General features: G+C 51.4%; 2 protein-coding genes across 3 annotated transcripts in view; one reads left to right on the top strand and one right to left on the bottom strand.

Moving 5' to 3' along the window:
• The window catches only part of BRCC3 (BRCA1/BRCA2-containing complex subunit 3), a gene marked incomplete in the record, with an annotated part of 19148 nt that extends 14977 nt beyond the window's left edge, over window positions 1-4171 (bottom strand). The window contains 2 exon segments of the mRNA XM_073600640.1: window positions 1671-1791; window positions 3964-4171. Coding sequence (XP_073456741.1) covers window positions 1671-1791; window positions 3964-4068 — 226 coding nt within the window.
• A 215-nt stretch (window positions 4172-4386) lies between these two features.
• On the top strand, window positions 4387-10869 carry CMC4 (C-X9-C motif containing 4). Of its 2 annotated transcripts, none has more exons than XM_073598012.1 (3): window positions 4387-4460; window positions 7118-7207; window positions 10579-10869. In XM_073598012.1, exons 2-3 carry the CDS (start codon window positions 7147-7149, stop codon window positions 10740-10742), a joined length of 225 nt encoding a protein of 74 aa, XP_073454113.1. In that variant the 5' UTR covers window positions 4387-4460; window positions 7118-7146; the 3' UTR covers window positions 10743-10869. The 2 variants fall into 2 exon arrangements, with proteins under 2 accessions (XP_073454113.1, XP_073454114.1); XM_073598013.1 differs by having other exon boundaries at window positions 4398-4464.
• Window positions 10870-12250: the final 1381 nt, after the last annotated feature.

Genomic DNA, 12250 nt, shown 5'->3' with positions numbered 1-12250 from the left:
TGCCAGCAGCATCTTCGGAGCGGTGAAGGAGGAAATCAATGGGACGGCGTGGCTATACCGCCGGCAATACGCCTCTGCAGAGGCGCTTTGCGGTGGTATTTAACCCTTTCTCGGCCGCTAGCGGGGGGTAAAACCGCCCCGCTAGCGGCCGCATACCGACGGTAAAACGCCGCTAATAATAGCGGCGTTTTACCGCCGACGCCGCCCCCCGCCCCAGTGTGCAAGGGCTCTTAAAAAAACAAAATAAATTTAAGGTTACCCGTTTAGAATTACAGAGGGGGGGGGGGGGGGGTCTAGTGCTAGAATTATTGTTTTCACTTTAACGCTCGTGACAATACCTCACATGTGTGTGCAGTTTGAACACCCTTTACATATGCGTGCGCGGCTTACGTATGCATTCGCTTCTGCGCGCAAGCTCGGAGGGACGGGGCGCTTTAAATTCTTTTTTTTATTTCACTTTTATTCCTATTACAAAGAATGTAAACATCCCTTGTAATAGAAATATGCATGACATGACAGGTCCTCTTTATTGTGAGATCAGGGGTCAAAAAGACCTCAGATCTCACGTTTACACTTAAGGGCAAACCCCGCCCCCCAACAGATTGTTACAACACATTAAATGTATACAACTATGCTTGATTTATTTCTGAACTAAAATGTTCAAAAAATTATTTTTTCAATGAAATCTTATTTGGGGATAAAAAAAAAAAAAAAAAAAAAAAAAAAAAAAAAAAGCCCTTTAAGCGGAAGTGAGGTCAGACGTTGCTCCAGTCCTCCAAGGGCATAGAGTCGAGTGGGGACCATCTCGCCCTCACTCGACTTCCTGCCCATCGCTCCAGGGATCGGATCGTTTCCCCTTTACCGACGCCTCGGTAAGCGGGGGGGGAAAGGACCAGGAAGCGGCGGGAGGGGGGCACCTCTCCCGCTGCCCATAAAAGTGATCCTGTAGCGAATCCGCTGCCGAGACCAATTTTATGTGAAAGAGGATCCAGAAAAGGTTGAAAACCTCACCACGGCCGCATCGCACATGCGTGAACCGACTCCACTGAGAAGGCTGCAGATCAAAACTCATCCAATTCCCATATATGTGAACCCAGCCTTAAATTTTTAACCACTTCCATACCGGGACCCCACATCTCTTCTCCAGGCGGGAAAGACCCAGAAAACAAAACAAAAAAAAAAAAAAAAATGGGGGGGAGAACTGTCTCGGCTTTTCCAGCCGAGTCCCCGGCTTTGTTTACATCTGCCAGCCCGGATGTGACGTCATAACGTGGCGCCCGGGCTCTCCGAGGGTCATAGAGAGGACTGGGGACCATCTGGCCACCAAAAATCTCTATGATCAACTTCCAGGGGGGGGACCGATTCGTTATCCGGCTCGCCGATCGTACGGGCGAGCCCGGAGAAGCACCAGAGGGCCTGTAAAGAATGATCAAGCGACTGAACTGCCGCCATGCTTGTTCTTACGGTGCACAGAATCGCCGGCCAACAAAGATGAGATCTGAATGATGCCTGGAGCTGCGCCCATCAGTCAGATATCACCGGTCAAAGTTACAGTCATATGACGTCCTCGTGTCTGATCCCTATTAGTCATTTTGTCCGGCATTTGAAGATAAGATGTCACTTTTTAACCACTTCCGGCCCAAGTATACACATTCATATTAGGAAGGATATATCGGCTTCTGTTGTGGCTGCTGACAGCTGCTCAGGAGAGATCTCCACTCGATCTTTCCTCTTGTCGGATCGTCGTAAGATGATGACTGAGTGGATATGTACAACTCTCTGATTGTCCACCTGTGTGAGAGGAGAGAAGCACACCAAAGAATTAGAAAACCATATCCATAATACACTGTACATTGTATATATATGCATAAAGTGCTTGTAAACCTCAGACATGAAATATGAACAAAGCATCTTCCTCTATAGTGTGTACTTGTCTCGGCCCAGAGCACCAAGTGTCATTTCTGTCTGCTGTCCCCTTCCTCTGCTATCAGCATGAATCACTTCTGACACGTTTTCCTGACACCAAGAGAAAAATGGTGACGAGGAGGGCGCTCCAGCACACAGCCTATGATTGACAGCCTCAGCTCTGTTCCTGTGTGAAGGAGGGGGGGGGGTGGAGCTCTTCCCTCCAATCAGCTCTCAGTTAACTAAGCAGAGTGTAATTTCAGCTCTCTGCTCCTTTTTTTCTGAAAACTCAGACAAGCTGTATAAATTCTGGACTTTGAACAGATTTAAAGAGGAGAAGACCGCAGATATACGGGTACAACTTATAGAGGAGTATTTGTTTCATCTCTGTGTATCACCTGAGGCCAGTCACTTCACTGCGTGTATGTAAGGGATAACAAACACTTTAATATACACTATATGGCCAAAGTATGTGCACCACTATTCATTCCTGCTGGCCCACAGAGCTCACAGAACCCAGACGGGTCCCCACCGAGCCCCTCGCAGTCTGGGTTCCCAGCCCCTCGCAGCCCCTCGCAGTCTGGGACCCAGACGGGTCCCCACCGAGCCCCTCGCAGTCTGGGACCCAGACGGGTCCCCACCGAGCCCCTCGCAGAACCCAGACGGGTCCGCACCGAGCCCCTCGCAGAACCCAGACGGGTCCGCACCGAGCCCCTCGCAGAACCCAGACGGGTCCGCACCGAGCCCCTCGCAGAACCCAGACGGGTCCGCACCGAGCCCCTCGCAGAACCCAGACGGGTCCGCACCGAGCCCCTCGCAGAACCCAGACGGGTCCGCACCGAGCCCCTCGCAGAACCCAGACGGGTCCGCACCGAGCCCCTCGCAGAACCCAGACGGGTCCGCACCGAGCCCCTCGCAGAACCCAGACGGGTCCGCACCGAGCCCCTCGCAGAACCCAGACGGGTCCTCACCGAGCCCCTCGCAGAACCCAGACGGGTCCTCACCGAGCCCCTCGCAGAACCCAGACGGGTCCTCACCGAGCCCCTCGCAGAACCCAGACGGGTCCTCACCGAGCCCCTCGCAGAACCCAGACGGGTCCTCACCGAGCCCCTCGCAGAACCCAGACGGGTCCTCACCGAGCCCCTCGCAGAACCCAGACGGGTCCACACCGAGCCCCTCGCAGAACCCAGACGGGTCCTCACCGAGCCCCTCGCAGAACCCAGACGGGTCCACACCGAGCCCCTCGCAGAACCCAGACGGGTCCTCACCGAGCCCCTCGCAGAACCCAGACGGGTCCTCACCGAGCCCCTCGCAGAACCCAGACGGGTCCTCACCGAGCCCCTCGCAGAACCCAGACGGGTCCTCACCGAGCCCCTCGCAGAACCCAGACGGGTCCTCACCGAGCCCCTCGCAGAACCCAGACGGGTCCTCACCGAGCCCCTCGCAGAACCCAGACGGGTCCTCACCGAGCCCCTCGCAGAACCCAGACGGGTCCTCACCGAGCCCCTCGCAGAACCCAGACGGGTCCTCATCGAGCCCCTCGCAGAACCCAGACGGGTCCTCACCGAGCCCCTCGCAGAACCCAGACGGGTCCTCACCGAGCCCCTCGCAGAACCCAGACGGGTCCTCACCGAGCCCCTCGCAGAACCCAGACGGGTCCTCACCGAGCCCCTCGCAGAACCCAGACGGGTCCTCACCGAGCCCCTCGCAGAACCCAGACGGGTCCTCACCGAGCCCCTCGCAGAACCACGACGGGTCCTCACCGAGCCCCTCGCAGAACCACGACGGGTCCTCACCGAGCCCCTCGCAGAACCACGACGGGTCCTCACCGAGCCCCTCGCAGAACCCAGACGGGTCCTCACCGAGCCCCTCGCAGAACCACGACGGGTCCTCACCGAGCCCTTCGCAGAACCACGACAGGTCCTCACCGAGCCCCTCACAGAACCCAGACAGGACCTCACCGAGCTCTTCACAGAACCACGACAGATCCTCACCGAGCCCTTCACTGAGCCCTGCCAGGACTTTCCCTCCCCCACAGACCAGGCCCGGGCCTCTTACCTCTCCTATACAGAGTCCCATCACCTCCTCTCTCTCCGTGCTCAGGGAATGGGCCACACACACCAGGAAAGCGTCCCCCTCCAGATGTACGGCCTGCACCGCCATTGCTGCTCCCTTCACCACTTTCTCGTCGACCTCTATGGTTGCTTTTCTTGTCGCCCCTTGTCCGCCATCTTATCGTAGACAGCTAGTTAAAAGAACGCAGCTGTTGGCTCCAAGAATATGGCCGGCGTTATGACTCCGGATAGAGAGAATCGGGGACAAGTTTTATTCTCCTCATGGGGCTCTATCACGGATTACAATGTCGCCGCCCTTCCGCCATCATATTGTAGGCTGCCTAATAGAACAAACAGAGCGGCTGACTCCATGAAAATGGCCGCCATCATAGCGCTGGCTACCGTAAAGTGGGGACATGTTGTTGTCAACTCAGTGAATTCCTCTTCCGCAGTTGGCCGGGGACCCCGGACATTGGGGGAGCTGGAAGGAGAGCTGGTTCTGTAGGTAGTGTGTGGGGGGGATAGCAGACATTCTGTTCTGATGGGAAATGTTTAGGAATCAGCATGTATAGCAAGGCAGATACAATGTAAACCAATTGAGTCATCCATAACCCATATCAGCTTTCCATTGCATGTCTTTTTTTTTTATATAACTTTCTTTAAAATAATTACTGTTGATCATCATGAATATCCTTGTTTAGGCACTTCCTGTTCTAGGGTGACAACACTCTGTCCCATGCTCCCATTTGTGCTCCTGCGTTGTCACCCTGTCACATGACTTCCGGTGTAGACTACAATCATAGCACAGCACACATTACAAATGGATGACCAGTGTTGTCACCATCGGAAAACCTTCCCTGAGAAGTGTCAGGACCCCCAAATATCAGGTACAACCAAGAGGACCCTCCAATATCAGGTACAGTCAGGACCCCCCCCCCAATATCAGGTACAGCCAGGACCCCCAAATATCAGGTACAACCAAGAGGACCCTCCAATATCAGGTACAGTCAGGACCCCCCAATATCAGGTACAGTCAGGACCCCCCAATATCAGGTACAGCCAGGACCCCCAAATATCAGGTACAACCAAGAGGACCCTCCAATATCAGGTACAGTCAGGACCCCCCAATATCAGGTACAGTCAGGACCCTCCAATATCAGGTACAGCCAGGACCCTCCAATATCAGGTACAGCCAGGACCCCCAAATATCAGGTACAACCAAGAGGACCCTCCAATATCAGGTACAGTCAGGACCCCCCCAATATCAGGTACAGTCAGGACCCCCCCAATATCAGGTACAGTCAGGACCCCCCCAATATCAGGTACAGCCAGGACCCCCCAATATCAGGTACAGCCAGGACCCTCCAATATCAGGTACAACCAAGAGACCCTCCCCCCCCCCCATACCAGGTACAGTCAGGACCCCCCAATTACAAATAGTACCCCCAATGTTCGGTACAGGCATGTATGCGAATACCAGCTACAGCCAAGACCCCTAATATTAGGTACAGCCAGAACCCCCCCTTAAATATCAGCTGCAACCAGGACTCCCACAATATTGGGTACAGTTGGTATCCCCCAATACCAGATACAGTCAGGACCCCCCAATTCCAAATAGAACTCCCTATATTAGGTACAACCAGAACCCCCAATGTACGGTACAGGCATGGATGCTAATACCAGCTACAGCCAAGACCCCCAATATTCGGTACAGCCATAACCCTCCAATACCAATTCCAAATAGAACCCCCAATACCAGGTACAGTCAGGACTCCCAATGCCAATTACGAATAGGACCCTCAATATTAGATACAACCATACCACCCCCCAATACCAGGTACAGCCAGAACCCCCAACACCAAATACAAATAGGACTCCCAATTTTAGGTACAGGCATGGATACTCATACCAGTTACAGCCAGGACTCCCAATACTAGGCACAGCCAGGACCCCCCCCCCCCCAATACCAGCTACAACCAGGACTCCCACAATAATAGTTGCAGCCATAACCCCCCCACCACCATCCAATATCAGGTACAACTAGGACTCCTACTATCAGGTACAGCCAGGACCCCCAAATACAAATAGGACTCCCAATTTTAGGTACAGGCATGGATGCTCATACCAGTTACAGCCAGGCCCCCCCCAATACCAGCTACAACCAGGACTCCCACAAAATTGGGTACAGTTGGTATCCCACAATACCAGGTACAGCCAAGACCCCTAATTAGGTATATTAGGTACAGCCAGGACCCCCCCAATACAAATTACAAATAGGACCCTCAATATTAGGTACAGCCATAACACCCCCCCCCCCAATACTAGGTACAACTAGGACTCCCAATATCAGGTACAGCCAGGACCCCCCCCCCCCCCCCAATACCAAATACAAATAGGACTCCCAATTTTAGTTACAGGCATGGATGATCATACCAGTTACAGCCAGGACCACCCCCCAATACCAGCTACAACGAGGACTCCCACAATATTGGGTACAGTTGGTATCCCCCAATACCAGGTACAGCCAAGACCCCTAATATTAGGTACAGCCAGGACTCTCACAATATAAGTTGCAGCCAAACCCCCCCCCCCGTCCAATACCAGGTACAACTAGGACTCCCAATATCAGGTACAGCCAGGACCCCCCAATACCATATAAGACTACCAATTTTAGGTACATCCCCCAATGTTAGGTACAGGCATGGATGCTAATACCAGTTACAGCCAAGACCCCTAATATTAGTTACAGCCATAACCCCCCCATACCAATTACAAATTGGACTCCCAATACGAGGCACAGCCAGGACTTCCAAAATCAGGTACAGCCAAGACCCCCAATACTAATTACAAATAGGACCCCCAATATTTAGTATAGCCATACCCCCACCCCCCAATACCAGGTACAACTAGGACTCCCAATATTAATTACAGCCAGGAAGAATCCCAATGTTAGGTATAGGCATAGCTCCTAACACCAAGTACATCGGGGACTCCTGCCATTAGGTACAACCAGGACTCCCAATATAAGAACTACATCTATATTTTGTGGATGAGGTTTTGTTCTCATACATAACATATAATAATCATGTAGCACTCATTAAGTCTTTACCGGCTTTTATTTTGCTATGAAACTCACTAAAGTTCTAACAATTTTTTAGGATTACCGAACACTGACTTTGGGGCTGTGATGTCACAGAGGAAGGATCCATGCCAGAAAGCTGCGTGTGCCATTCAGAAGTGTCTGCAGGGTACGGACCTGATAACATTCATACCATTTTTAAAGTAGATGTAAATGCTAAGGCTGTCCATACATTATACAATTTTCCTTCAAATTTTCCCAAACCATCTAATATGGAGGTCGCACCTAAACATTTTGTATGCAATCAGGCAACCCCTTGTACTACATAGTTGACGGTATATCTAAATGAAAGTTAATGAGAAGAACCTATAATAAATGGCCAGCCTTAGTATAGGTGTAAACTATCTGTGTGTTGTGGTGTAAAAATACAATTAGCACCTTTTTTTTTTTCTCTGCCTTAAGCCCCATACACACCATTCGATTTTCTGCAGATTTTTGTCTTCAGATTTACCAAAACCATATAATATGAGGTCAGACCTTAAGCATTTCAATTTGTATGCAATCAGGCAGGCCCTTGAACTACATAGTTTGGTAAATCTGAAGACAAAAATCTACTGGTGTGTATGGGGCTTTAGCGTGAACCTTATCCACTCAAGAATCTAGGTGCATTTAAATCCCCTGTGTGTGCAGCTCTGCATGCTGATCCTAAAACAATATATAAAATGAAAGCTTAAAAGTGTTCCTAAACCCAGGAGCCTGCATTCACAATATCTGGTCTTCCTAGGAGCCTGCATTCACTATATCTGGCCTCCCCAGGGAGCCTGCATTCACTATATCTGGTCTCCCCAGGACCCTGCATTCACTATAGCTTCGTCTTTCCAGAACCTTGCATTCACTATATCTGGTCTCCCCAGGAGCCTGCATTCACTATATCTGGTCTCCCCAGGACCCTGCATTCACTATAGCTTCGTCTTTCCAGAACCTTGCATTCACTATATCTGGTCTCCCCAGGGAGCCTGCATTCACTATATCTGGTCTCCCCAGGGAGCCTGCATTCACTATATCTGGTCTCCCCAGGGAGCCTGCATTCACTATATCTGGTCTCCCCAGGACCCTGCATTCACTATATCTTCGTCTTTCCAGAACCCTGCATTCACTATATCTGGTCTCCCCAGGGAGCCTGCATTCACTATATCTGGTCTCCCCAGGGAGCCTGCATTCACTATATCTGGTCTCCCCAGGGAGCCTGCATTCACTATATCTGGTCTCCCCAGGGAGCCTGCATTCACTATATCTTCGTCTTTCCAGAACCCTGCATTCACTATATCTGGTCTCCCCAGGAGCCTGCATTCACTATATCTGGTCTCCCCAGGAGCCTGCATTCACTATATCTGGTCTCCCCAGGAGCCTGCATTCACTATATCTGGTCTCCCCAGGAGCCTGTATTCACTATATCTGGTCTCCCCCCAGGACCCTGCATTCACTATAGCTTCGTTTTTCCAGAACCCTGCATTCACTATATCTGGTTTCCCCCCCCAGGAGCCTGCATTCACTATATCTGGTCTCCCCAGGAGCCTGCATTCACTATATCTGGTCTCCCCAGGGAGCCTGTATTCACTATATCTGGTCTCCCCAGGAGCCTGCATTCACTATATCTGGTCTCTCCAGGAGCCTGCATTCACTATATCTGGTCTCCCCAGGAGCCTGCATTCACTATATCTGGTCTCCCCAGGACCCTGTTTTCACTATATTTGGTCTCCCCAGGAGCCTGCATTCACTATATCTGGTCTCCCCAGGAGCTTGCATTCACTATATCTGGTCTCCCCAGGACCCTGCATTCACTATATCTTCGTCTTTCCAGGACCCTGCATTCACTATATCTGGTCTTTCCAGAACCCTGCATTCACTATATCTGGTCTCCCCAGGAGCCTGCATTCACTATATCTGGTCTCCCCAGGAGCCTGCATTCACTATATCTGGTCTCCCCAGGAGCCTGCATTCACTATATCTGGTCTCCCCAGGAGCCTGCCTTCACTATATCTGGTCTCCCCAGGAGCCTGCCTTCACTATATCTGGTCTCCCCCCAGGACCCTGCATTCACTATATCTTCGTCTTTCCAGAACCCTGCATTCAGTATATCTGGTCTCCCCAGGACCCTGCAGTCACTATATCTGGTCTACCCAGGACTCTGCATTTACTATATCTGGTCTCCCCCCAGGGGACAGAGCAGGAAGACTGTGGAGTAAGGCAGGCCATACATTATGCAGATTTGTGCAGGAGAGCCAACCTGCCACCGTATAACTGCTGTCAATCAAGCGCAGTGAGGAAGTGGGAGGCGGGGCTAAGTCCCACTATGTAAGTCTATGGAGCGTGACTACATCGATACAAAGATGGCTTGCTATGGGGACTTCCAAAGAAGAGGAGCCAGGGTCACCAGCGGGGAACCCGAGAAGAGGAGGGTCGGGGCTGCTCTGTGCAAAACCATTACACAGAGCAGGCGAGTATAAACACGTTTGTTATTTTAACCACTTGCTGCCGGCCGAACGCACATACGAGGCCTCTCAGCGAGGTGTGGCCTTCATGCCGAGCTGTCACCTATATGTGGCCTTGTGTAAGCATTAAACTGTGCTAAGAGATAACAGCGATCTTGCGGCGAATCCGCTGCAGAAATCACTCTTATCGGAAACCGGACCGCCGGCCCGAAGAAGAGGATACGGGGGTTATGGCAGTTAGCTGCTGCCATAACGATATTCCTCTTCAAAGTTAGGACGCATATCGGCGTGCGGCGGTCCGTAAGTGGTTAAGCCAAAACAAAGGCAGGTAACTATAAATAAACAAGCCAATTATTTTAGGCACTTTTATTTTTTGACCCCCCCCCCCCTTAGGCTGCAAAGGCAACAGATGGGGGTGTTCACACGCTGTAGTCACAACACTGCTCTGCTTCGCACCCACGGCAAATATTATCCCCCCCCCCGGTGTGTTTGTGGGACAGCTCCGTCATCAAACGATTCAAGCGAATGGAGATGCATCACAAACACCCTACAACTGCATGCAACGCCATATTTGGAATTCAGCTTTAAAAATGACACTAAGACCCCTTTCACACTGAGGCCGCCCGTGCGTTAGCGGCACTTTACTGCTGTTGTAATAAGCAATTTTCGGCCGCTAGCGGGCTGCTTTTAACCCCAAAGAAGGGGTTAAAAACGCCCGTGTTGCGGCGATTCCGAAGCACTGCCCATTCGTTGCAATGGGCAGGGGCGTTTTGGGAGCGCTGTACGCAGGGCTCCCAAACCGCCCCCAAAGATGCCGCTTGCAGGACTTTTTCTAGCGCAGCCCCCCCCCCAATGTAAAAGCACTCGGGCGGCATGGGAGGCAGTTTTCAGGCGCTATTTCTAGCGCTAAAACTGCCTCAGTGTGAAGGGAGTCTAAGATGTTGCAGCTCGTTGGGAGATTTTAGCGATTGGGTCAACTTATAATGAAAATAGTAATGTAATAATTGTAAAACCATACATTTTTTTTTTCTTTTTCTTCCGTTAACAGCACACAATTACAAGGAGTCGCAGTGTCAGGCCGAGTTTCAAGAAATGCGGATTTGTTGTTCGAAACTAGTCAACCAAAAGTCATTGTGCTGCTCCGGCTTTTCCGACCAGAAAACAAGCGATGGAAAAACTGATAGTGAGACAATCGAGGAAGAACTCCGCTAGACAAGTTCTCTATTGTACAGAGAGGGGTGGATGTAGATGTGATTATTTATAGTGAAGTACATTTCAACAATGGAAGACTAAATATATTTTCTACGTATATAATAAAAAAATGGTTTAGAACCTGTTACATTGTGTAGTTTATGAAATGTATAGATTGATTCTTTTTTTTTTTTACCAGCGTTTGTGTCTGCCATGTCTATACAATGAAATCTTCTCATCTAAAGCCGCCTATAGATGGATCGAAATTTCTCCAGTTGAGCGAGGACCAGCCGAGTTTTGATCCATCTACGGCCGTTCCCATCCATAGCTGCGACTGCTGAAAAACTTTAGTTGATCAATGGCTGCAGATCAGTGTATTCAGACAGCTGAGAAATACTTGACAGCTGCCTTCTCCTAGGGCAGGGGTCTCCAAAACTTCTAAACAAAAGGGCCAGTTTTCCATTCTTCAGAAGGGACAGACTGTGGCCAATGGGAATAGACAATGTCCTGGTGTCAGTGCATTGTTATTATCATTAGGGGAAAGGATAGCGCCCAGTCATTGGCGGCAGTGGGAGGGAAGTGCCGCAGCGGGGATAGCGCCCCCCCCGTCATTGGCGGCAGTGGGAGGGATAGCACCCCCCGTCATTGGGAGGGATAGCCCCCCACCCCCCCCCGTCATTGGGAGGGATAGCCGCCCCCCCTCCCCCGTCATTGGCGGCAGTGGGAGGGATAGCCCCCCCCCCTCCGTCATTGGGAGGGATAGCCCCCCCCTCCCGTCATTGGCGGCAGTGGGAGGGATAGGGCCCCCCCTCCGTCATTAGCGGCAGTGGGAGGGATAGGCCCCCCCTCCTCTGTCATTGGCGGCAGTGGGAGGGATAGCCCCCCCCCCTCCGTCATTGGCGGCAGTGGGAGGGATAGCCCCCCCCCCCCCCCCTCATTGGCGGCAGTGGGAGGGATAGCCCCCCCCTCCGTCATTGGGAGGGATAGCCCCCCGTCATTGGCGGCAGTGGGAGGGATAGCCCCCCCCCCCCCCCCGTCATTGGACCATAAAAAACACAGGCTGCTGTGCATGTACCCCAATGCAGTAAAAAGGGCCTCTACCGGCCACTTTATTAGTTACACCTGTTCATTTTCAATTGCTTGGTAACACAAGATTGCTAATCAGCCAATTACGTGGCAGCAACTCAATGCATTTAGGCATCTAGACGTGGTGAAGACGACGTGCAGAAGTTCAAACCGACCATCAGAATGGGGATTTAAGTGACTTTGAAAGCGGCATGGTGGTTGGTGCCAGACGGGCTGGTCTGAGTATTTAAAAAAAAAAAAAAAAACCCCCCCCACACACTTCTGAATGATGGTGGGGAAAAAAAAAAATAAATATCCAGTGAGCGGCAGTTGTGTGGAGGAAAATGCCTTGTTGAGGTCAGGAGGAGAATGGGCAGACTGGATCCAGGCGATAGAAAGGCAACAGTAACTCAAATAACCTCTTGTTACATCCAAGGTATGCAATATCATCTCTGAACACACAA

The sequence above is a fragment of the Aquarana catesbeiana genome, linkage group LG09 (assembly GCF_042186555.1).
Source record: "Aquarana catesbeiana isolate 2022-GZ linkage group LG09, ASM4218655v1, whole genome shotgun sequence".
NCBI classification, from domain to species: domain Eukaryota; kingdom Metazoa; phylum Chordata; class Amphibia; order Anura; family Ranidae; genus Aquarana; species Aquarana catesbeiana.
This window is presented reverse-complemented; position numbering and strand designations above follow the sequence as displayed.

Coding starts and splice junctions, on each gene's coding strand:
- CMC4 (XM_073598012.1), top strand. CDS start 7,147: ATGTCACAGAGGAAGGATCCATGCCAGAAAGCTGCGTGTGCCATTCAG. Junction 7,208..10,578: donor CATTCAGAAGTGTCTGCAGG/GTACGGACCTGA, acceptor TTCCGTTAACAG/CACACAATTACAAGGAGTCG.